This window comes from Nyctereutes procyonoides, unplaced genomic scaffold, assembly GCF_905146905.1.
Source record: "Nyctereutes procyonoides isolate TBG_1078 unplaced genomic scaffold, NYPRO_anot_genome, whole genome shotgun sequence".
In the NCBI taxonomy this organism is placed as follows: domain Eukaryota; kingdom Metazoa; phylum Chordata; class Mammalia; order Carnivora; family Canidae; genus Nyctereutes; species Nyctereutes procyonoides.
The window spans coordinates 76,616,103-76,639,389 of NW_026575140.1; the positions used below are offsets into that span (position 1 = coordinate 76,616,103).

The window sequence follows — 23,287 nt, forward strand, 5'->3', positions numbered from 1 at the left end:
CTTCTTACTAAGTTAGTAATAGTTATATTTACCAAATGATTTTGTGCCATTAATTTATTTAGCAAACATTAAGCACCTGCAATGCAGTAATGAACTAGGTAAGTACTATCCCTGCTTTCATGGAGCTTACGTCCTGTTGGGGAATAGATAAGGATAGAAGTTTCTACAAGTTGTACCAATCACTGTGTTAAGTGCTTTACACCTGTATCCCTTTTAATGCTCTCCACAGGCCTGTGACACAGGTGGGTCCTGTTTTGTCCATTACAAATGAGGACACTGAGATGTGGGGAATTACTTGTCAGTAACTTGTCACACCGCACAGCTAGGAGCTGTTGGAACCTGGTTTGAACCCAGGTTTTTCGACTGTGAAACCAATCCTAACTACTCTGTTGTATTCCTTTTCTCATGAAGTTTTGTTACCACACTAACTGGCTGTTTGATGCTTATTTTACTGCATACTTGTTTAAGATAGTTCGTTCTTCTTTTGTGTGTGTGTGTGTGTGGGGGGGGTATATTCAAACTTTCCTAGTGGTGGTATGCTGGAAGAACAATGGCTCTGATTTTTAAATCCTAGATTTGGTTTTTGTGATGCTGAGGCCTTAGTCAAATTATTTAACATTTCTGAGCCTCAGTTTTTCTCATTTTTTAACGTGAAAATAGTTAGCTTGCAAGTTGTTTTGAGAATTGAGTGAAATAAGCTATATCAGAGACTAGTACTTTGCAGAGCAAGCAGTTAAGGTCTGTAATGCCAATTGCCTTTTTTTTAAGATTTTATATATTTATTCATAAGAGACACAGAGAGAGGCAGAGACACAGGCAGAGGGAGAAGCAGGCTCCATGCAGGGAGCCCCATGTGGGGCTTGATCCTGGGTCTCCAGGATCACACCCCGGGCTAAAGGCGGCACTAAACTGCTGAGCCACCGGGGCTGCCTGCCAGTTGCCTTTAAAAAAAAAAGAAAAAAAAAATTTGCTTACCAAGTTGCTAAGTGGTTAAATTGATTATCATGTTTTCTCATTTGTTATACAGTTATGATGTGTTTTGGTTTCTGAGTGTGTATATTTTGAAGTTTGGTCATCTTTGAACCAAGCGGAAACGGTTTCTAAGTGATCCTGGCTATGTAGTCAATTTGAACACTTGAGCTGTTACTGTGTGTTCTTCAGTAAACCTTTAATTAGCCTTAATGTTGCACTGAGGACAAAAGGAAGGAGAAATGCAAAGAGATTTACATGACCCAGTCTCAGCTCTTTAGAAACTTGCATCCTAAAACGTCCTCTAAACTGTCTTTTCTTCACTTATCAGAGAGTTTCATATAGAACAGAATTAAAAACCTTGCCCAAGGCAGTGTGGAAAGTCTTTTGTACGATTAATTTTCAATTATGTCACTATTTCATAGATTAAATTATTTGCCAAGATTCGTTGAAATTACTTATGCCCCTCTGTAGGTAGCATAACACAGGACTCCCTAATGTGAATGGCCCCTTGCCTAGAGACCCATTCACTTAAGCTTTGTGAGCATGATTGCTATTTTAAAAAACTCTGATTACTGCCTGATATGCATTTCTTTTTTTCTCCCTAGGTCAGTAAAATTGTGTCAAATGTTCCCCAGTTGGAGTTTCTAAACCTGAGTTCCAACCCTCTGAATTTGTCGGTTTTAGAAAGAACATGTGCTGGGTCCTTCTCTGGGGTTCGCAAACTTGTCCTCAACAACAGCAAAGCTTCTTGGGAGACAGTCCACACGATACTGCAGGAGTTACCAGAGTAAGCCCAGAGCATGATGGAGAGGGGGCCATGTCGCCATCTTTGTTAGTACACAGAATTACCACTGATCTCCCATCTCAGAAACACTAGAACAGCAGAGTGGATGGAGAGTGAGGTTAGAAGAGCCAAGTATTTAAAATGAGGGTGTGAGGGTCATTTAGTAGGTTTTTCATTGCGATACTTGCTCAGTGTTGAGTAGCACCAAGACATAGGATCTGTCATCCTTTGGCTAAAAAATATCCCTGAGAAGCACTTATCATTTCTACATCAACCCACGCTTTCTCCATTTTAATCTTCTGATTACCTGATTTCAGAATTTTGCCCCGGTGCTTTTCTTTGGGATGAAAAAAAAATCATAGTATCTATAAAATATATTACCCACTCAGATGATTAAATACCTCACCGGCCTAATGGGAAAATGGAACTCTTTTCGATAATTTAAATAAGAAATTATGCTTTTGTTTGTCAGTTTAGAAATACTTTCTTAAGACTTCTTTGTATCTAGCTTTGAATATGCACAAGTGTTCAAAGGAAGTAGTTTAAAGAAATATAAAAAAGAAGTCGTTTCTTTGTTTAAATATGGAAATGATCAAGGACTTTTGAATCTGGTCTCTCCCCATTTATTCCACCCAAGTTTCTCACTATCCCCCTAATGAGATGGGTTTCCTCACCACATGTAGCTTCTAGCATGGCATGGAATGAGCTTTTAAATCCCAGTTGCACTTACTGACCATATGACTTTAGATAAAATGATTAACCTTGCTAAGCTCCATGTCCTTATCCGTAAAATGAGCATAATTGTACCTACCTTGCAGAATGACAGTACAGTCTATAAAGCCCTTGGAGCAAGGCCTGACTCGGGGTAGAAATTCAGTAAATGATAGTTATTATTTTTTGTTTCTAAACATTTTGTTCATGTTGTTTCTGGGATTTTCCTCTATGTCCTCTCAACCCAAGTCTACCTTTCCTGTTAGGCCATGCATTCTTTCTTGATTATTCTCACTGTAGTTTCAGTTCCATTCCCATATGAACTGCTGTTGTGCTTGGAGTTAGTACTGCTTTATTTAGCACTTAGTTACTTAAGCACAAAATTAATTTAGTCCTGGGTTATGTCATCTCTGCTGTTTTATGTGTTTTAGGTTTTTGTCTTCCCAGCTATATTTAAGCTTTAGGAAGATGTCTTTATATTTTCTCCACAACCCCTACCAGAGTCTCCCACATAGTAGGCACTTATTTATTTACTGAACGAATGAAAGTAGGTGCAAAGTAGAAACTTAACTGCTTTAAACAATGAAATGTTTCATTTTTTTTCTCTGCAGTTTGGAGGAGCTCTTCCTGTGCCTTAATGATTATGAAACAGTGTCTTGTCCTTCTATTTGCTGTCATTCTCTTAAACTACTACATATAACAGACAATAACCTCCAAGACTGGACTGAAATACGCAAGTTAGGAGTTATGTTTCCCTCCCTGGATACTCTCGTCCTGGCTAACAATCATTTGAATGCCATTGAGGAGCCTGATGATTCACTGGCCAGATTATTCCCTAATCTGCGGTCCATCAGCCTCCACAAGTCAGGTGAGCTACAGGCTTGTTCTCGCTGTACGTGCAAATCAGTCTGAGCTTGTGCATGAAACAGATGAAAGCCTATTTGTTTTGGTCGTGGCTCTGCCTTCTTATAGGATGCATTTTCAAGAGTTACATGCAGATGCCGATCAATCAGCTAAATTTAAGGCATTCATTTTCATAAATGTTCTGATAAATATCAAGTGGCAGAGCATCCTATTAGCTATATTTTATCTATTAAAGAGGTCCTGCTACGAAAGGAGTGAGATGAAATTGATGAATTGGGCAGTAAAAGGCAGAGTTAAGAGGAGTATGAAGAATTACAAACTAGACTGTTTTGTCTGGATATAGGTTAAGGAATTTCAGCCTGCTATCCCTTGTAAATGCTCACTTTTCTTTCTAGTTTTTATAGATGATTAATTTGCCAGTTTGCTGCCGTATGATTTTGCGTCTCAGGGAATGGAAATTTTTAGCCTTTTTTTTTTTAACTAATAAACTTCATTTTTGAGTACAGTTTTAAATTCACAGCAGAGTTGATCAGGAAGTGCAGTGTTCCCACATCCTCTCTGCTCTCACATATGTCCAGCCTTCCTACTGTCAGTGTTCCAGCACCAAACTGATACAACTCTTATAATCGACCCTACATTTTCACATCACCCAAAGTCCATAGTCTACACGAGGACTCACTCTTGATGTTATACGTTCTGTGGGTTTGGACAAATGTATGACATGTATAGTATCATTCATAGTAGTTTCACTGCCCTAGTGGCCTTCTGTGTTCTGTTTGTGTCTCCGTACCCCTCAACCCCTGGCAACCACTGGTCCTTTTACTATCTCCATAATTTTGCCTTTTCCAGAGTGTCATATAGCTGGAATCATTCATTATGTAGCCTTTTCAGATTAGCTTCTTTCACTTAGTAATGTGCATTTAAGTTTCCTCCAAATCTTTTCATAGCTCGATAGCTGATTTCTTTTTAGCACTAATGTTTCATTGTTTGGATGTACCACAATTTATTTATCCACGCAAACTGAAGGGACATCTTGGGTGCTTCGAAGTTTTGATGTTTACTAATAAAGCTGCTGTAAACCTCCGTGTGCAGGGTTTTGTGTGGACATAAGTTTTTAGTTTATTTGGGTAAATACCAAAGTACAATTGCTAGCTCATATGATAAGAATATGTTTAGTTTTATAAGATACTGCCAGCTGTGCTCCAAAGTGGCTTCACCATTTTACATTCCCACTAGCAATGAATGAAAGTCTCTGTTGCTGCATGTCTTCATCAGCATTTGGTGCTGTGAGTGTTCAGGATTTTGGCCATTTTCATAGGTGTGTAGTGGAACCTTCTTGTAATTTGCAGTTCTCCAATGACAGATGACATTGTTATATAGTTTTAAGAGTTCTTTGTAAATTTTGGAGAGTCATCCTTTATCAGATATGTCTTTAAGCAAATATATTCTTCCAGTGTGTGGCTTTTCTTCTTAATCTCTTGACATTGTCTTTCAGCCTATTTCTTAAAATAACTACATAACTAAAAATAACTCTGATCTACAATTGAAAAAATATACACAGTTTAATTTGCCATACAAGTCATAGGGTAGGAATTAGGTTTTAAAAGCCAGTATTTTGCATAAGGAAGCTGGTTATTGCACAACTTGACACCCCCTTGAGCTAATTGTGTTCTTCCTCCTAGATGGAAATACCATTCTGAAGAGAAGAGAGCAGTTGTGACTTGGGTTAGTTATGCACCAGAGCCCTTGTATATTGCTCCTCTGCTTTAACCCTTGCTGGAGGTTGATAGAAATAGGAATGAACGATATTCTCTGAAATAGATTTAACGTGCTATAAATTGACCAGCTTCATTATTACACGCATATTTTTCCTAGCAGTGCCAAACACTGACTTGGATGATATATTTGCTCACAACCATAGGAAGAATTTTTTTTTTTAAGCATGAAACAGTCTTAATTTTCTTAAGTCTTAAACAGTCTTATTTTTTTTGTCTTAAACAGTCTTAATTTAAGTTTGCATGTTGTTCTTACCCAGTAATTCAGATTCTCTGTTTTTTGTTTTGTTTTTAATTTTTTTTGTTTTGTTTTGTTTTATTTTTAAAATCTGTTTTCCCTGTCTCCAAAATGAGGACAGGTATGTAAGAAAAATAATGTTAAGCTTCTGGTTCTACTCACCTTGCCTCATTTTAGAATTTGTTAGGTAAAAGTTTGAGTCTGACAGTATCAACTCTGATCAATAGTTCTGTCCTGTGAATCTTTATTTGGTGAAAGAATTGACCACATCGCCTTTTTTATATAATTATGGCATACATCTTGCTTATTGAGACCACCAGAGATCCTCTTGACAGGTCACTTGGGAGGAGAGTCCGTACATTAGTGGGGTGTTGGAGAATAAAGTTCTCTCTCCTTGACCACTGAGACCACAGGAATAGGAGAGGCTATAGGGAAGCTTTTATGCTGTTTAACTGTATTCTGTTCTTTCCTGGATGAAGAAAATTTTCAGGATCTCTAGTTTATAAGCATTCTTAATATTTCAGAAATTAATTGAAGTAATTATTTTCTATGTTCATCTTCTTATTTGTATGCTTTTTTGGATTTACTTAAACAATATATTTCTCAAATTAGGTTTGCAATCCTGGGAAGACATTGACAAACTAAATTCATTCCCCAAACTTGAAGAAGTGAGATTGTTAGGAATTCCTCTTCTGCAGCCATATACCACTGAGGAACGGAGGAAATTGGTAATAGCCAGGTCTGTTGTCCTGACTACTCTGCTTTCTTCTCTGGGGGCCTGATTTCATTAAAGGGATAATGCACTATTGGGGGGCGGGGAGTACACTGTAAGTTTATCTGTCTCTTGAACAGACAGTGCTCGAAGGAGCTCCTTCTGTAGCTTCAAATCCTAGAAGAAAAGGAACACAATATGATGAGAAAAATGTGAAAGGTAATTGGCCTGCCAAGACCACTTGAAACATTCCCTCACAAATCTATTTTTATGCTTTTTAATACTTAACAGTATTTGAGGTCCTGTTTTGGATTATAAAGAAAAATTAGGTATAACAGGAAATGAATTCTATTTTAGTTGTCTTTATTTTCTCTGTTAACAAAGTGGTCAAAGTGTAAATACCTAAACATTGGGCTGTTATGTTAGTGTGAAACTTAAGAAAGCACCATCATCTGTGTTTCCTTCTTGAATATATTTTGACTCAAACATGACTACCATCTTATGTTCTTTCTCTGACGCCCCTGCCGTTTGTGTCTCTGATTCTGCCTCCCCAAGTCCACTGAAATGAGTGTTTATTTTCGTATGAGCCTCTAGCAACAGTAGGATTCTGGCTAAGATGTGGAGGGCGATGGGGCTTTCATTTGTTTTCTTTGTGTACTATACATAGTAGTTTTGAAAGGGGCCTTACGGTTCCCTAAAGAAAAATGGTTCTTCAAACACAGTATTACTCTCTCTGCCCAACCAACACCTAGCAGATCCTTACTGCTTTCCAGTTGTGGACATACACACTGATATCCCACTGAACAAATACATCTTGGCATGCTTTTCTTCTAAAAAGAATTAGGGCTCATTGTAGGCCTCACTTAGACTTTATTTTCTTTACATAATTCTTTTGTAAATATGAAACATTAATTTATGAACAATAGAACCCATTTGTACTGACTACTTGTAGGCCTGTGCTGTCCAATATGGTGTCAGTAGCCGTGTGCAACTTTTGAGCACTTGAATTATGATTAGTCTGAATTGAAATGTGCTTTAAGTGTAAAATTTACACTGGATTTTGAATATATGGAAGAAAAAAGAATATAAAGTATCCTGTTAGTTATTTTTTAGTGTTGATTGCAGGTTGAAATGATTAAATCCTGGAAATACTGGGTTAAATAAAATATATTAATAAAACTAGTCTTGCCTATTTTTATTTTTTTTAAATATGGCTACTAGAGAGTTTAAAATTATATATGTGGCTTCATTATAGTTAAGTTGGACAGTGCTAGCTGGCTAGAATCTTATTTTGGAAGGTAAGGTATAATTATAAAAGGTCAGTGGCACGTCTAAAAATGAAACTGTAGATATTTTTGGTCCTTTTACTCTATACCACTTTAGTTCATGTAAGTAGTTATATATCAGCAGAGTTACATCAAATGTGTCCTCTCAAGAGACTAAGACGGGGCCTCAAATCAATGGTTTTATTTCTAAAGCTAAATGTTCTGTCTTAAGATGTCTTTATTTTGGTTTTTACTTAACAGATTGCCATCAGTTTCCAAACTTAATGGCAGTGTTGTTACCGATGGTGAACGAGAAGATTCTGAGAGATTTTTTATCCGTTACTATGTGGATGTTCCACAAGAAGAAGTGCCATTCAGGTAAAAACCCCTGATCAGTTTAACAACATTTTAGCAAGTATTGAGGCAATTTAAGAGCTATTGTTTTAGAGCAAATCTAATAATTTGATACTGGACCCTCTTAGAGGACTTTGGTGGTAGGATTTAAAAAAAAAAAAAAAGGGAAGAAACACAAAGCAAACCCATTTTATCTCATTTTCCACAGTGTATTTCTTCTAGCCTTGCACTTGTATTAAGAATGGTTGGGTAAGTATTTGACTGCTTCCACTCCATACTCCATATCATTGATTCCTGTTCAGTCCTCTTCTCCAGGGGCACATCTTCACCTACCTCAAAAGCTGGTCTCTTCTTTCACATTGATCTGCTTTCAGGATATACTAAGTTCTGCAGTTTGGAAGATTTGGCATATATGCCTTAGGTTCAGAGAATATGAGGAAAGGACTAGAAAACAGACTCTTGAGAAGATGCTAAAGGAATTAGGATGGTCGAGTGTGAAGAGAAATGCTGAGGCCTGAACTAGTAATTACCTTTAAGTATATAAAGAGTTAATATACATGGTTTGAGGAGGAACTACTATATTTTATATTCATTTATTCTTTTATTTGAGTATAGTTGGCACACAATGTCACATTAGTTTCATGTGTACAACATGGTGATTCAACAAGTTTCTTATATTGTGCTATGTTCACCACAAGTGTAGTTAACCACACAACACTATTAGAATACCATTCATTGTATTCCCTGTGCTGTACCTTTTATTCATGCCACCACTGGAAGCTTGTATCTCCCATTCCCCTTCACCCATTTTGCTCATCTCCCAGCTCCCTTCCCTCCACAACCACTAGTTCTCTGATTCTGCTTTTTGCTTGTTTGTTTTGGTTTTTAGATGCCACTTGTAAATGAAATCATATGGCATCTGTCTTTATCTTATTTACTTCACTTAGTATATTATCCTCTAGGTCCATCCATGTTGTTGCAAATGGCAAGATCTCATCCTTTTTTATGGCCGAGTAATATTCCTGTGTGTGTGTGTGTGTGTGTGTGTGTGTGCGCGCGCGCGCGCACGCGCATACACACGCATATGTGCATGTGCATCTTTATCCATTCATCTATGGATGGATACTTGAGTTGCTTCCATATCTTGGCTATTGTAAATAACGCTGCAGTAAGCATAGGGGTACATATATATTTTTGAATGTTTTTGTATTCTTTGGATAAATATCCAAAAATGGAATAGCTGGATTATATGGTAATTCTATTCTTCATTTCCCTCAGAGGCTGCACCAGTTTACCTTCCCACCAACAGTGCATGAGGGTTGGGAAAGAGTTACATTTAATACTCTGTAAATGTAAAAGGAAATGTAATAGGTATGCTGTAGGTAACTATACAAGAAGAAAAATATCCCCCAAAACTGGTTTCTAGGTGTTGGTAACTAGACCACTTACCAAAAATGCATATGCTTTCCTTGATGACTTTAACAAATATGAAATCACATTACACAAGTAGGATGCAAGTTAGGACTATATGTGAGTGAAATCAGGTGGTCCTTCTGGTTAAAAATTTCTGCAATTCTAATTCATTCTTACTAAACCTACCTAATTTTCCCCCAGAGTTTTCTATTATTTACAGGCTTTGAGGGGATTAACATTCGGTAAGGCTTAACCAGTACTTTTTTTTTTAAGATTTTATTTATTCATGAGAGGTAAAGAGAGAGAGAGAGAGGCAGAGACATAGGCAAAGGGAGAAGCAGGCTCCATGCAGGGAGCTTGATGTGGGACTCGATTCCGGGTCTCCAGGATCATGCCCTGGACCAAAGGCAGTCGCCAAACTGCTGAGCCACTCAGGGATCCCTTAACCAGTACTATATAAAAAGATTTTTTGGTTTTGTTAGTATTTTAAAGCCTATTTAAAATATATTAGACAAATTAAGAATTTTGAAGATTGCCTTCTTAAAGTTAGCTAAAGAAACTAATCATAGTTTCCTTTGATGCAATTTAACTTGTTAATGGGGAAGTAAATATTAAATAAACTTTTTTTTAATATTAAATATACTTAAATATAAGTGCATCATAGTTTATTTAATCTCCAGTCTGCAGTGGAAAGTAGTGTGTATGTGTGTGTGTGTGTGTATGTGTGTGTGTATATATATATATATATATGTATGTGTATGTGTGTGTATATATATAAACACATATGCAGTACATTGTTTTCTATCTTGTAGCATAATCATCCCAACGTGCATCCAGGCCTCTGCAATAGTCTGTATTCTTGAATACAGGTCACAGAAATCATCTTCAATCACAGGATGAATTTATTGGAAGGATATTGAGAAACTATAAGAATTATTAGGCAAGCTGAGGAACCAAGTGTAGATAGGAACCAGGGGCAGCAAGGACAACCAAAGTTTCACCTTAGAGTTGGCCTCATGTGTCTCTGCTGGCACTGTCCTCACTAAACACCATAATATCAGACTTCACCATTGAACTTTTGCAGCTGTTCCATGGGCTGTGCTGGAAATAATCTTTCACACACTTTTGCCTCATTTCCTAAGAGTCAGAAATCTGTGTCTGACCAGTTGATTGGCTATGTTTAGGGTGTGTGCTCATATTTGTTTTCAGAGAGATAGGGAGATTATCTCTTCCACTTTGGCTTCTAGAGTGAGAGGTAGACTTTTGCTTCCCTTGATCTTGGGATGTTTCCCCAAATAGGAACAATTCAGCAAAAAGGGCATCTATTTTGTCTGCCATTTTGACTATCCAACATCTATGCATATACCTTTTCTCCATAGTTGTATATGTAAATAAATTATTCTCATCTATCCTCATGTAGTCCTTTTACAAATGAAAACACATTTCTTTCCCCTGAAATGAGATAACCTATTTATTCTAATCCTAAAGACTGTGACCAATTAGCTACTGTAAAAGATTCAAACTATTTTAATAGTGGCCTTGCTGCCCATGTGTGTAATTATGCCTACTTTACCATTCACTAGTGGTTAAATGTCACTGCTTAGTCTCTTCCATTCTTCTTGAAATTAAAATGGGCAAACTGATTATAATATCTGACTGTCCTATAAAATATTTTTTAAAGATGTGAGTGTTCTGTCCACTAATATATTTTTCAAAGCCTTAGAAAAGGAAGTGTCTTCAGGGTCCTTCTAGAGTTGTGGATGGCAAATGGGTGAAGAAATAATGAGTGACAATAATTTCCATGATTCCTGTGTCCTGAAGTGTTTTATCTTCTCTTTCTATATTACCCCCCCCCAAATATGTGGCATTTCAGCTTGCTTTTGCTATAGACCACCATGAGTCCAATTTCTAATCATCTAATTAGATAAAAATTTAAAACCACTCCCAGTCACTGAGTCTAGCTTTTTGAGTTCAGAATTTCTGGTAATGTACTTATATCAGTAAAATCAGCGAGATCTAACATTGCTTCTCCTTCCTTGGTCAGCACCCTCAGAATCTATTCCTGTACTGATTTTCTATATTTTTGTACATATAAATGACCAAATGCTTGTAATTCTCTTGTTTTTGTGGTCAACCCCACAGAGCATGCTGTGATATGTTGGTAGTGGAGCAGCGTGTATGTATGGAAGGATGAGGCAGGTGACAATGCATTTATACTTGTAAGATAATTCCCTTAGGGGGGTTTTACTGCCTTCTCAAGTAAGAGAGGAAGTCTCCTTAGAACAGCTCGCAAGGGGGCCTAAGTGAGGATTAGGGATTCAGAATGTTCCCATCCCTCAGAGTCTGCCCTTAGGTAAACCTCCACCCAGTTCATTCTCCACATCCTTACCCTACCTTTCCAGTCAGGGCTTCAACTTTCATATAATAGTCCCAGTATGGATACAGATTTAACTGACCTGTAATTCAGCAATCTGGAGCATCAAACTGTGCATTGCTTTTATAGCTACCTCAGCTTTATTGTTGTAAGAGAGAAAAAGGCCTTTTCTTAAAAGTACCTGGGTTTCAGTCTGTGCTTTGAGCCTCGTTCATAGGTATTCAGCCTTAGTATTCTCTTGATTTGGGCTGTCTTATGACTTTAGAATAGCAGATGCTCTACCTCATAGTCTTGCATTCTTCCTGCCCTTCACATTGTTTTGTTCTTGACAGCACTCTCTCAATCACCTAGAGCTTTCCATGGGACCACATGTGGTCATTAGTTATGTCACTGCTCCATGTCAAAGCCTTTGCAAAATCCCTTCCATGAACACTAATAGGACACTCACTGGGCCCTGCTAGGCCAGACCAATTTCAAATTGCCCATAATAACCTGAGGGATTGGTGCTGGTGATCTCCCTGGTGCCGATTTCTTAGTGCACCCAACAAAAACTAACTCAAACTATTAAGTAAGGCCAAACTATTAAGTAAGGTAGGAAGTTAGTAAAAGAATAATGAGTACTGTGTGGCTCACAGAATTGACAAGATTAGAGAATTAGGCTTGGGAGGGATTGATGGAAAGCTAGGCACAGCCAAGATTTCTGTGTCTTACTCTGCAGACAGGTTGCTTCTGATGCCAGTCATCACACGCTCCTAGACTCTATTGCTCTCCAACATTTACAGCCGTGCTTTGAGTTTTTGATTCTGCTATATCTGCTGTGCCTAATCTCTGATAGACCTTGTGTCTTTGCAGTTCTAGTTATGGTTAGGTATGTTTGTTACCTTTCCAGAACATGGCTTTTCTTCCAGGAAAGAAGAAAGAGAACATTTATTTCTCTTTAGCTTCTATAGTGGAAAGTAGTTCCCACTTCTCGTCTGTCTTGGGTTTCTCTCAGTTCGAAGGGCATTCAGATGCTGGACAGCAGAGTTAACATATATCCACTATAATACCTGTCCCAGTAGTTTTTTGTTTGTTTGTTTTAAATTTATTTTTTTTAAGATTGTATTTATTTATTTAGAGAGAGCAAGCATGTGCAAGTGAGGAGAGGGGCAGAGGAAGAGAGAATCTCTAGCAGACTCTCCACTGAGTGTAGAGCCTGACTGAGGGGGTGGGGGTGAAGGGCTCTATCTCACGACCTTGAGATCATGACCTGAGACGAAATCAAGAGTGGACACTTAACCACCTGAGTTACCAAAGTGCCCTCCCCCTTTTTTCCCTAGTAAATCCTCTGGTAGAATTATCAGTGTATGTATTAAATACTTTTTGAGCCATTGTGAGATGCCAGGAACTGTTAGGCACTTAAACAAGAACTATAATAGCATTCATGCTGGTATCAAGATGGAATGGTGAATAAGCTTAGAGGTATTTGTATTAAAATGAATTTACTATGAATTACGAATATTGATATATAAACAGAGTGTTTACTATATTGTCTTCCAAATTACATGCATAATCTCTTCCTAAAATACCAATGAACAGTGATTAGCACAGTGCATAGTTAAACGTAAAAGGTAAAAATTTGACTCTGGATAATTCAGTGATTCATACAGAACCCCATTTGAGAGCTTTAGTTTCCAGGTAGGATGGAGGTATCCACTTACTTTAGAGGAAACATTCCTCTTCATTTGACCATGGATTTTTTTTTAAATCAGTGCTTAACTTGATTTTCCTGTGAATTCTAACTTCCACAACATCCTTTTCCAGTTGTTAGGTTCCCTGAGCTTTTCCTTCCCTTCCATTTTCTTGTCTTGTGACATTAAACACATAATACCTCTACTCAGCTTAGACATAAGAAAAGTTAACCGGTATGTCTTTTGAGGACATGAATAAAAAGCCGTTATAGGGATCCCTGGGTGGCGCAGCGGTTTGGCCCCTGCCTTTGGCCCAGGGCGCGATCCTGGAGACCCGGGATCGAATCCCACGTCGGGCTTCCGGTGCATGGAGCCTGCTTCTCCCTCTGCCTGTGTCTCTGCCTCTCTCTCTCTCTCTATCATAAATAAATAAAAAATTTAAAAAAAAAGCCGTTATGATCAGCTGAATGTCCTTTATGGTAGCAAAGTTATTTTGTGAGTCAGTTGGATTACTCACACACATCTGTTTCCATGTGATTAGGCGTTTTAGCAACAGAAGACTTTTTAAAGGTGATTTAGAAATTTACATATTGTTTTTCTACCTCAGAATAAAATATAGGTTTCAGTTACCTGAATCATTTCAATTTTTTTTATGATGAATAGAATAAAGTGTTTAGAGGGCAAAAGGGAGATGTACTTAATTAAGAGTTTTCTTACAGGTGCTCGATTATCCTTTTATTGTTTTCTACTGACAGACTGAAAGTCTGGCCTCTCTACTGTAGATGTGTATGGTAATAATGGACTGACAGAAAAAACTGAGCAATCTCTTATGTGTTTCATGTTTATTTACTTTGTGAAATAACGGAAGGTGAAAAATCTCTGTTCCTAATTCTCGGCCTTTAAACATCATCATGTTTACTTTTCCAATCAATGGACTCTTTCTTTTAAAGGCTTCATCTGTACCTTGTCTTTTTGTGGCTTGTGTAGCAGTGGTGTGCGATTTCAAAATAAGTTCAGTGTGTGCTGCAAGTAGTGAAAAGATGTCCTCACTGGGCTGGTTATATTTCAGTTGCCGGGCCCTCATATTGTATGGAAGGAACTTCTAGGAAATAACTCTGGATTCTAGCTGGGTTTCAAAGGACAGTTTATTTACTGAATACTTCCTATGAACCAAAAAACACTGGGCCAGAAGCTGGAGACAAAAAAGACAAAAAGGTAGTGTCTGCTCTCAAGAAGCTTGCTGTCTGGGCTTAGCCTGAGACGTATTTCATTTGCTGGATTCTCTTCATGTTCCCAACCTCTAACAATAAAGTTACCACAGGATTTGGTCCTTGAATCTCTTCTCTTCTGTACTCATCCCTTGCATACTTTTATCCAGTCTTGTGGCTCTACATGCCTTCTGTTCTAATCACTGCCAGATTTATACCTAGAGCTCTGATCTGCCCCTCCATTCCAGCCTTGTATTTCCAAAAGCCTCCTTGACATCTCCACCTGGGTGTTTAAACCTGATGTGTTTGAAACCGAACTCCTGATAGCCTCTCCTACCTTCCCCTGGCCCCTCCTCTACTGCCACTCCTTCTCCTCTGTGGATTTTCCATCAGTCCATTTTTCCAGGTGCTAGGGACAGAAACCTCAGAGTCATCCCTGACTTCTTTCTCCCACAAGCCACATCTAGTCCATTCGTTTTTGTTTTTTTTGTTTTGTTTTGTTTTCTTTCAGTACTGCTTCAAAAATACAGAGAGAATTTGTAATGGCTATTTCTTATACCATTTACTTCAGTTGAAGTCTTCATCATGTCTCCCTCCTGTATGTTCTCCCTAAATTTACTCTTGCCCCCTAGTTTATTCTCCACATAGCAGCCAATTTATAAGAACTCGAGTTTAGGAGATCCCTCGATGGCTCAGCGGTTTATAGCACCGTCTTCGATCCAGAGTGTGATCCTGGAGACCTGGGATCGACTCCCACGTTGGGCTCCCTGCATGGAGCCTGCTTCTCTCTTTGCCTGTGTCTATGCCTCTCTCTCTGTGTGTCATGAATAAACAAAATCTTAAAAAAAAAAAATAACTCAAGTTTATTTAAAACACAAAAACCTCTGTGCTGTTCCTGAAACACGTCAAGCACGCTCCCACCTCAGGCCTCTGTACTGTTTTCCCTCTTTGGAACGTACCAGGTTAGCTGCATGGTTCTCTCCTTTGGGGATGCCTGATTGGAGAACCAGCCTATCTCAAACAGCACAGCTCGGACTCCTACAAGTTCTCTTAACCTACTTGTATGTTTCTTATTTAGCAATACCTACCTGGCCTTGCTTATATACTCTTGGCTTCCCCCTGCCATACTGCAAACTCTGTAAAAGCAGAGACTTCTGTTTTATACTTCGCTCTACCCTCAATGCCTAGAGTGGTGCCTGACAAAATAGCAAGTGTTCAATTAAATTACTGAACCTTCACATTATGGTCATGGAGCACGAAGCAGGGTTACTGAGCTCTCCTGGAAGAGGTGGTACTTCCTAGAGAATGATTGAGTCAACCTGATGATGAAGGTGAGGGGAGAATATTCCAGACAGAAGGGAATACATGGGAAGTAAAGGCACAGTGGTAGGAAAGAATTCTTTATGTGTAGTGAACTGCAGCAGTTTAATAGGACTTCGTGAAACGTAGTATGTGGGAAGGAAGTAGTAGCAGATAGTGCTTGGAGGGTAGGCGGGGGGTGGAAGCCAGGGCAGGCCCTTAGAGACCCTCGTATGCCCTGCCCAGAGAAGAGGACTTTTTCTTGTATACAATGAGGAATCATCGAAAGGCTTCAAGTAGGGAAGTTCCTCAGCCAGATTTTGGGTTATATTTAGAGGGAGAATCTGAGAGAGCCCTCCTTAATAATAGATACTTTGGTGTAAAGGAAGTATGTGTTGGAGGCATTCTGTGTCCTTTTACACAGGTACACACATTAGGGCTGAATTTCCTTAGAATTTGAAATAGTCCCTAGAAAACACACTGAAGTTCTCAATTTTCTGATATTAGTAGCCCTGACTTCTCTAGGGATAGAAGAGTATCATTTTTAAAGAGAAAGAAACCTCCACGATTATAAATCTATCATTTTTACCTTGCCATTTATCAAATGTCTGTCCATGTTGCCTATGTTTATCAGTTTTTCCTTTATGTTGTATTTGGTTTATCTCTTAATTTCCTCTGAGAGTGAATTAATTTGCTTATTTAGTACTGAACTAATACCAGTCTTCCTCCATTAAGTTTTAAAGACAGACAAAAAGAAAAGCCATGTAACTTTTCCTTTAGAAATCAACATACCATGTATCTTTTGAGATTTAGCTGTTTCTTTTTTTTAAGTATTTAATCACCTGATGCTCCTCACTAGGCATGCACTTTTTTAAAAAATTTTTATTTTTTGTTTATTTTTACATTTTCAAATTTAAATCCAACTTGCCAACATATAGTATGACACCCAGTGCTCATCCCATCAAGTGCCCTCCTCAGTGCCCGTCACCCAGTCACCCCATCCCCTGCCCACCTCCCCTTCCACAACCCTTTGTTTTAGGCGTGCACTCTTTTAATCCCCATCACCTATTTCACCCATCCTACCACTCACCTCCCCTCTGGTAATCATCAGATTGTTCTCTATAATTAAGTCTGTTTCTTGGTTTTTCTCACTATTTTTCCCCTTTTCTCCTTCATTTTGTTTCTTAACCTCCACAGATGAGTGAAATCATGGATCTTTCTCTGACTTATTTCACTTAGCATTATCCTCTCTGGCTCTATCCATGTTGTTGCAAATGGCAAGATTTCATTCTTTTTTATGGCTGAATAATATTCCATTGGGTATACATACCACATCTTTATCCATTCATCAGTCAATGGATACTTGGGGTGTTTATGTAATTTGGGTATTGTTGATAATGCTGCTATAAATGTCGGGGTGCGTGTATCCCCTTTGAATTAGTATTTTTGTATTCTTTGGGTAAGTACCCAGTAGCATGATTGCTGGATCTTAGGGTAGTTCTACTTTTAACTTTTTGAAGAATCTCCCTACATGTTCCAGAGTAGCTGCACCAGTTTGCATTCCCACCAACAGTGCCTGAGTGTTCCTTTATCTCCACATTCTCACCAACACCTGTTGTCTCTTGTGTTTTTGACTTTAGCCATTGTGACTTGTGTGAGGTGATATCTCATTGTAGCTTTGATTTGCATTTCCCTGATGATGAGTGATGTTGAGCATCTTTTCATGTCTGTTGGCCATCTGGATGTCTTCTTTGGAGATATGTCTGTTCATGTCTTCTGCCCATTTTTTAATTGGATTATGTGCTTTTGGGGTATTGCATTTTATGGGTTGTTTACATATTTTGGATACTAACTTTTTATCAGATAAGTCATTTGCAAGTATCTTCTCCCACTCCATAGTTGCCTTTTGGTTTTGTTGATTGTTTCCTTTGCTGTGCAGAAGCTTTTTTATTTTGATGTAGTTCCGATAGTTTATTTTTGCTTTTATTTCCCTTGCCTTAGGGGGCCAATCTATGGCCGATGTCAGAGACATTACTGCCTGTGCTCTCTTCTGGGAGTTTTATGGTTTCATATCTCACATTTACGTCTTTAATCCCTTTTGAATTTATTTTTGTGTATGGTGCAAGAAATTGGTCCAGTTTCATTCTTTTGCATATTAGCTGCCCAATTTTCCCAACACCATTTGTGGAAGATGTTTCTTTTTGTTTTTGATGGTACTAGGGAGGAAGTATATTCACTGATTTGGGGTGTCTCTTTTTTTCAGACTTTAAAATTTTGTTTTTCATAAAGACATAAAGACTTAGAAGAGGCATTGCTCCAGAGAATAATTGTTTGCTGGGAGGAAACACTGTTGTCAGAGATGGAGAGGCAAAGCCAGAAATAGTTTTTTTTTTAAAGCCTTTCCTTTACTTTTAAACTCTCCTTCTGTACCTCACTTTCTGTTTGTCCCAAGGAGGCTCTAAACTATGCCCTGGGAAATCCTTATTTGTGATGTCAAGGATAATATTAGGCATTCCTCAGATGCTTATTGGATTGTCATTAATGGTAGGCTTTTTAAAATATGGAGAGTACGTTTTTTCCTCCTTAAGACTAAAAGCTTTTCTAAATACTGCTGATTGTATCTTCACATTATTGTGAGAGTAGGGCAGTGGCTTGTATTCAGACACCACCTCAATGAAGGCTTACTTTGTCTTGGATGCTGGAGAAATCCTAGTGTACTGTGTCTGTTACCTCATATTCCTTCTAGACAGAGGACCTGCTGTTGTGAAGGAACATTCCTACATTGGACATGAGTCTCCTGGGGTTCTCCATATTGCCAGGCTCCATCATCCTCTGACAAGGGCCATGACACAGCACTCCTCACATTCAGCTTCCAGTCTCATGAGAAACAAAAGGGCTTTCTCCTTGGCGCACCGGAGAGCCCCTGAAATGTTAGCTTTCCCTGTCGCTTACAACCTTTGTCATTCCAATTACCTTGGACTTTATTTTGACTTCTTGCCACTTTCCCAGCCCAGGAGAAGATAGGCTACCTTCCTAATCTTGATTGGAGTTATATATGAGAATTTGCATATACCTGCAAAGGAAAGAAAAAGAACCAGCCCTCCCACATCATGGTCTTGGGGGAAATTATCTTTGCTGTCTCAACTTTTGTTTTGGCCAGGGCAGGGGCCAGTTTTATCTTTTTTGTTTTTGTTTGATTCTTTAGGCTTAGAAAAAATACTGAGAATAATAAAATAAATACTTATTTTCACATTATTCAGAACTGATAACTAATATTTTGCTATTTACTTCATTTATTTATTAAAAGAAATAACATTGCAGATAAAGTTGGATTAGTTTTTTTGCCCCTGTTCTCAGTCCTATATAGGCCACAAAGTGACTCCTGGCAAGAATTTGATGTGTCTCTTTACTACTTAATATATTTTATATGTCCATTAAAATATAAAGTGGGATTTTATGATTCTTTGTCAATATGCATTGCAGTTTCTTCTCAGTCTGTAGCTGATTTTCAGTTTGAGTTTTCACTTCGTATTTTGTTGAAAAGAAGTTTCAAAATTTTAATGTTAAATGTACCAATCTATGTATATTATGTATATTAAATATATCAACTCTATGGTTTATTCTTATTCCATCTTATTTGACAAAAATCTCTTCCTTTCCAAAGATCACTTAAAATAATCTGGATTTTTTTCTAAATGTGTTTTCACATTTGTGTCTTTGATCTGCCTGGAGTCTATCTTTGTGTATGGTGTCGAATAGAGATCTAAGGTATGATTGGTGTTCTCCACTGATCTTTAATACCACCTGTGTCATTTGCCTCGTTTTTTTATATGCATGTGTGGTTCTGCCTCCCCTTTTCTGTTCCATTGGTATATGTGTCCCTTCCTGTACCATTACAAAATTGAGAAATAACATTGCTAAATTGCAGTAAGTCTGAATTCCCAATAAGGGTAAGTTTCTACACCTAATTATTTTTCAGGTTACTGTAGAGATCGTAGCCCTTTTCCCTGTGGATTTTAGGATTGACTTTCTAAGAACCACAAAAAATCCTGCTGTAACTTGGATTCTTTTTTTTTTTAATATTTTATTTATTTATTCATGAAAGACACACAGAGAGAGGCAGAGACACAGGCAGAGGGAGAAGCAGGCTCCATGCAGGGAGCCTGATGTAGGACTTGATCCTGGGTCTCCAGGATCATGCCCTGGGCTGAAGGCGGCGCTAAACCGCTGAGCCACCAGAGCTGCCCTGTAACTTGGATTCTGATTGCACTGAATTCACTAATTTGGGAGAACTGACGGCTTGATGCTATTTCGTCTTCTTATCTGTGAACATAGGATATCGTCCCATTATATAAATAATATATAAGGGAATATAAGGGAAGGGAGAAGAAATGTGTGGGAAATATCAGAAAGGGAGACAGAACATAAAGACTCCTAACTCTGGGAAATGAACTAGGGGTGGTGGAAGGGGAGGTGGTGGGGGGTGGGGGTGAATGGGTGATGGGCATCGGAGGGGGACACTTGACGGGATGAGCACTGGGTGTTATTCTGTATGTTGGTAAATTGAACACCAATAAAAAATTAATTTATTAAAAAAAAAGGATATCGTCCCATTTAATTCAGCGTATTTTATATGTACTTCACCAGTGTTTGTAATTGTCTCTCAAAGGCCTTACACATATTTGTTAAATTTTGTTTCTAGGCATCTTGCACATTTTGTTGCTATTTTAAATGAAATCATTTTTTTCTGTCACTGCGTTCTAATTCTTGTTGATGTATAAGAATGCTGTGTAGTTTTGCATGTTGATTGCATATCCATCAGTCTTGCCTATGTATAAAGCAGTTAATCTTTACTTTCTTTTGAGTTTTTATGTAGACAGTCCTCCTCACCTGTAATGTTACAGGTGAACAGTAAAAGAGGACATCTTTATCTTGTTTCTCACTTTAAAGGGATTACTTCCAAGTTTCAGTTTGAAGTGTTGTGATGTGAAACGTGACTTTTGCTGTCGATTTTTCATAGTTGTCCTTCATATCAGGTTAAAGTACTACCTCTGTTTTTCTAAGAAAATTATGACCAAGTATTGATCTCCTATAGACCGTTCTTTCTGTATTGAGATGAACATGCTGTTTTGACATGTTAATCTGAATTTGAGGGATACAATTTTCAGATAGTGAACCATCTTTGCATTCCTGGAATATTCAGCTTGGTTGTAAAATATTACGTGTCTTTTTCAACACTGCAGAATTTGATGTTATGTCTTTGGGATGTTTCCATCCCAAAATGTTTCATATTTAAACATTTCGTTTCTTTGTAATTTTCTTTTCTACCGTTCTTTCTAGTTTTGTTATTGAAGGTTAATTAGCTCCATGAAATGAATTGGATTGGTAGTTTTATATTTTTCTATTAAAGTAACTGTTTCATTTAGTTTTAAAATTTTATAGTGACTCATAATATTCTTATGATTTGGGAGTAGCAGTTTAAGTTTTTCAATTATTTTATCCTATTTAATTTTCATTTGGACTAGGTAATACTTCCATATGGAACCCAACTGAAAATTTTTGAAATGATTTAGATAGTAAACCAAATCTTCTTCCTATTTTTATCCTTAGGACCTATTCAGATATTCGGTCCCTAGGCAACTACTGACACTAATATCTTGTTATAGGGTACCATTGCTATTCAGTGCATAATTTCTGTACACGGTCACAAAACAATATACATCTTGCTTTTTTCACTTAACAGATGTTCAATAACATTCTGTAATGCCCTCATTATATTTTTACCTTCATATCTATCTCTATATATGTCTCTCTCTTCTCTCTTTCTCTCTCTCTCTATATATATATATTTGATCTTTTTGATCAAAGAAAAGTGCGGTATCAATAGTCATCTCCTTTTTCATTCCTAATAATGTTTACTTCTGCCTTTCTCTCTTTCTCACTCTCTTTTTTATTTTTTTTTGTTTGATTTGTCCTTTAAAAAATGATTATCTTTTTTAGTAATATTCTTTATTTAAAGTCAGGGTTATTGAGGTATAAATTGACATAGAGTAAGTTTTTACCAATTTTAAGTATACATTTCTGAGTTTTAACAAAACTACAATTCTGTAAGTACTGACACAATCAGAATATACAGCAGTTCTATCACCCAAAAAAACTCTTTCCCTGACTCCATTGTCTGACAACCACTAATCTGTTTTCTGCCCTTAGTTTTCACTTTTCCAGAATCTCATATAAGTGGAATCATATAGTATAACCTTTTCTTTTAATTGAAGATTTTATTGAGATAATTATAGATTTACATGAAGTTGTAAGAAATAATACAGCCAGATCCCATGTACACTTTACCCATTTTCCTGCAATAGTAAAATTTTACAGAACTCTAGTACAGCATCACAATCAGGATTATTCAGACTTCTCCAGCTTTACTTGTACACATGTGTGCGTGTGTGTGTGTGTATATAATTTAGTTCTCTACATTTTATTGCATGTGGAGGTTTACGTATCCACTACTGTGGTCAAAACAGTGAACAGTTCTATCGCCAAGGATCTCTTAGATTGCCCTTTATCACCACACTCAGCTCGCTGCCAGCTCCCCTACTCCCATCTCTATCCCCTAGCTACCCCTAATCTTATCATTTATAAAATTTTGCCATCTCAAAAAAGTTATGTAGAAAAAAATAAGTGGGAAATATCAGAAAGGGAGACAGAACATGAGAGACTCCTAACTCTGAGAAATGAACTAGGGGTGGTGGAAGGGGAGGAGAGTAGGGGGTGGGGGTGACTGGGTGGTGGGCACTGAGGTGGGCACTTGACAGGATGAGCACTGGGTGTTATTCTGTATGTTGGCAAATGGAACACCAATAAAAAATAAATTTATTATTAAATGTTATGTAAATAGAATCATACAGCATATAACCTTTTGGGATTGTTCCTTTTCCACTTAGCATAATTCGTGGAGAGTCACCTAAATTGTTACATGTATCAGTAGTTTGTGCCTTTTTATTGCTTATTAGCAAATAAGCCTTTTTATTGCTTATGTGCTATGTATGTATCACAGTTTACTTAACCATTCACTTCTTGAGGAACATCTGGATCGATTCTAGTTTGGGTTATTACAAATGACATACATATGAATATTCTTGTATAGATTTTTTTTTTGGATAGAAGTTTTCATTCCTCTGGGATAAATACCCAGGAGTACAAATAGCTGAGCAGTATGGTAATTGCATATTTAGTTTTATAAGAAACTACCGTACTCTTTTTTAAAATGGCCATACCATTTTACATTCCCATGAGCAATAAATGGGTGATCCAGTTTTTCTACAGCATTCTCTTGCTAGCATTTGGCATTTGGTATATTTTTATGTTTTAGCCATTCTAATAGGTTTATAATATCTCATGATTTTAATTTTCATTTCCCTGATGGTTAAAGATCTTGAATATGTTTTCAAGTGCTTATTTGTATCTGTAAAACCTCTAGTGAAATATCTCTGTGGTTTTTGCCCATGGTTTTGAGTGGATTGTTTCCTTACTATTGAGTTTTAAAGCTCTTTATATATTCTAGATACTAGTTCTTTGTTGGATATATGGTTTGCAAATATTTTCTGTTAGTATGAGGCTTGTCTTTTTTTTTCATATGATTTCA

At 37.5% G+C, this 23,287-nt stretch overlaps 1 protein-coding gene across 5 annotated transcripts in view; it reads left to right on the forward strand.

Moving 5' to 3' along the window:
• Positions 1 to 23,287, forward strand: part of LOC129497383 (tubulin-specific chaperone cofactor E-like protein) — a 156,270-nt gene that overhangs the window by 29,864 nt on the left and 103,119 nt on the right. For all 5 annotated transcript variants that reach the window (XM_055306230.1, XM_055306225.1, XM_055306229.1 and 2 more), the window contains 4 exons: positions 1,578 to 1,759; positions 3,079 to 3,335; positions 5,957 to 6,083; positions 7,583 to 7,699. In XM_055306230.1, coding sequence (XP_055162205.1) covers positions 1,578 to 1,759; positions 3,079 to 3,335; positions 5,957 to 6,083; positions 7,583 to 7,699 — 683 coding nt within the window. The remainder of the gene's footprint in view (positions 1 to 1,577; positions 1,760 to 3,078; positions 3,336 to 5,956; positions 6,084 to 7,582; positions 7,700 to 23,287) is intronic.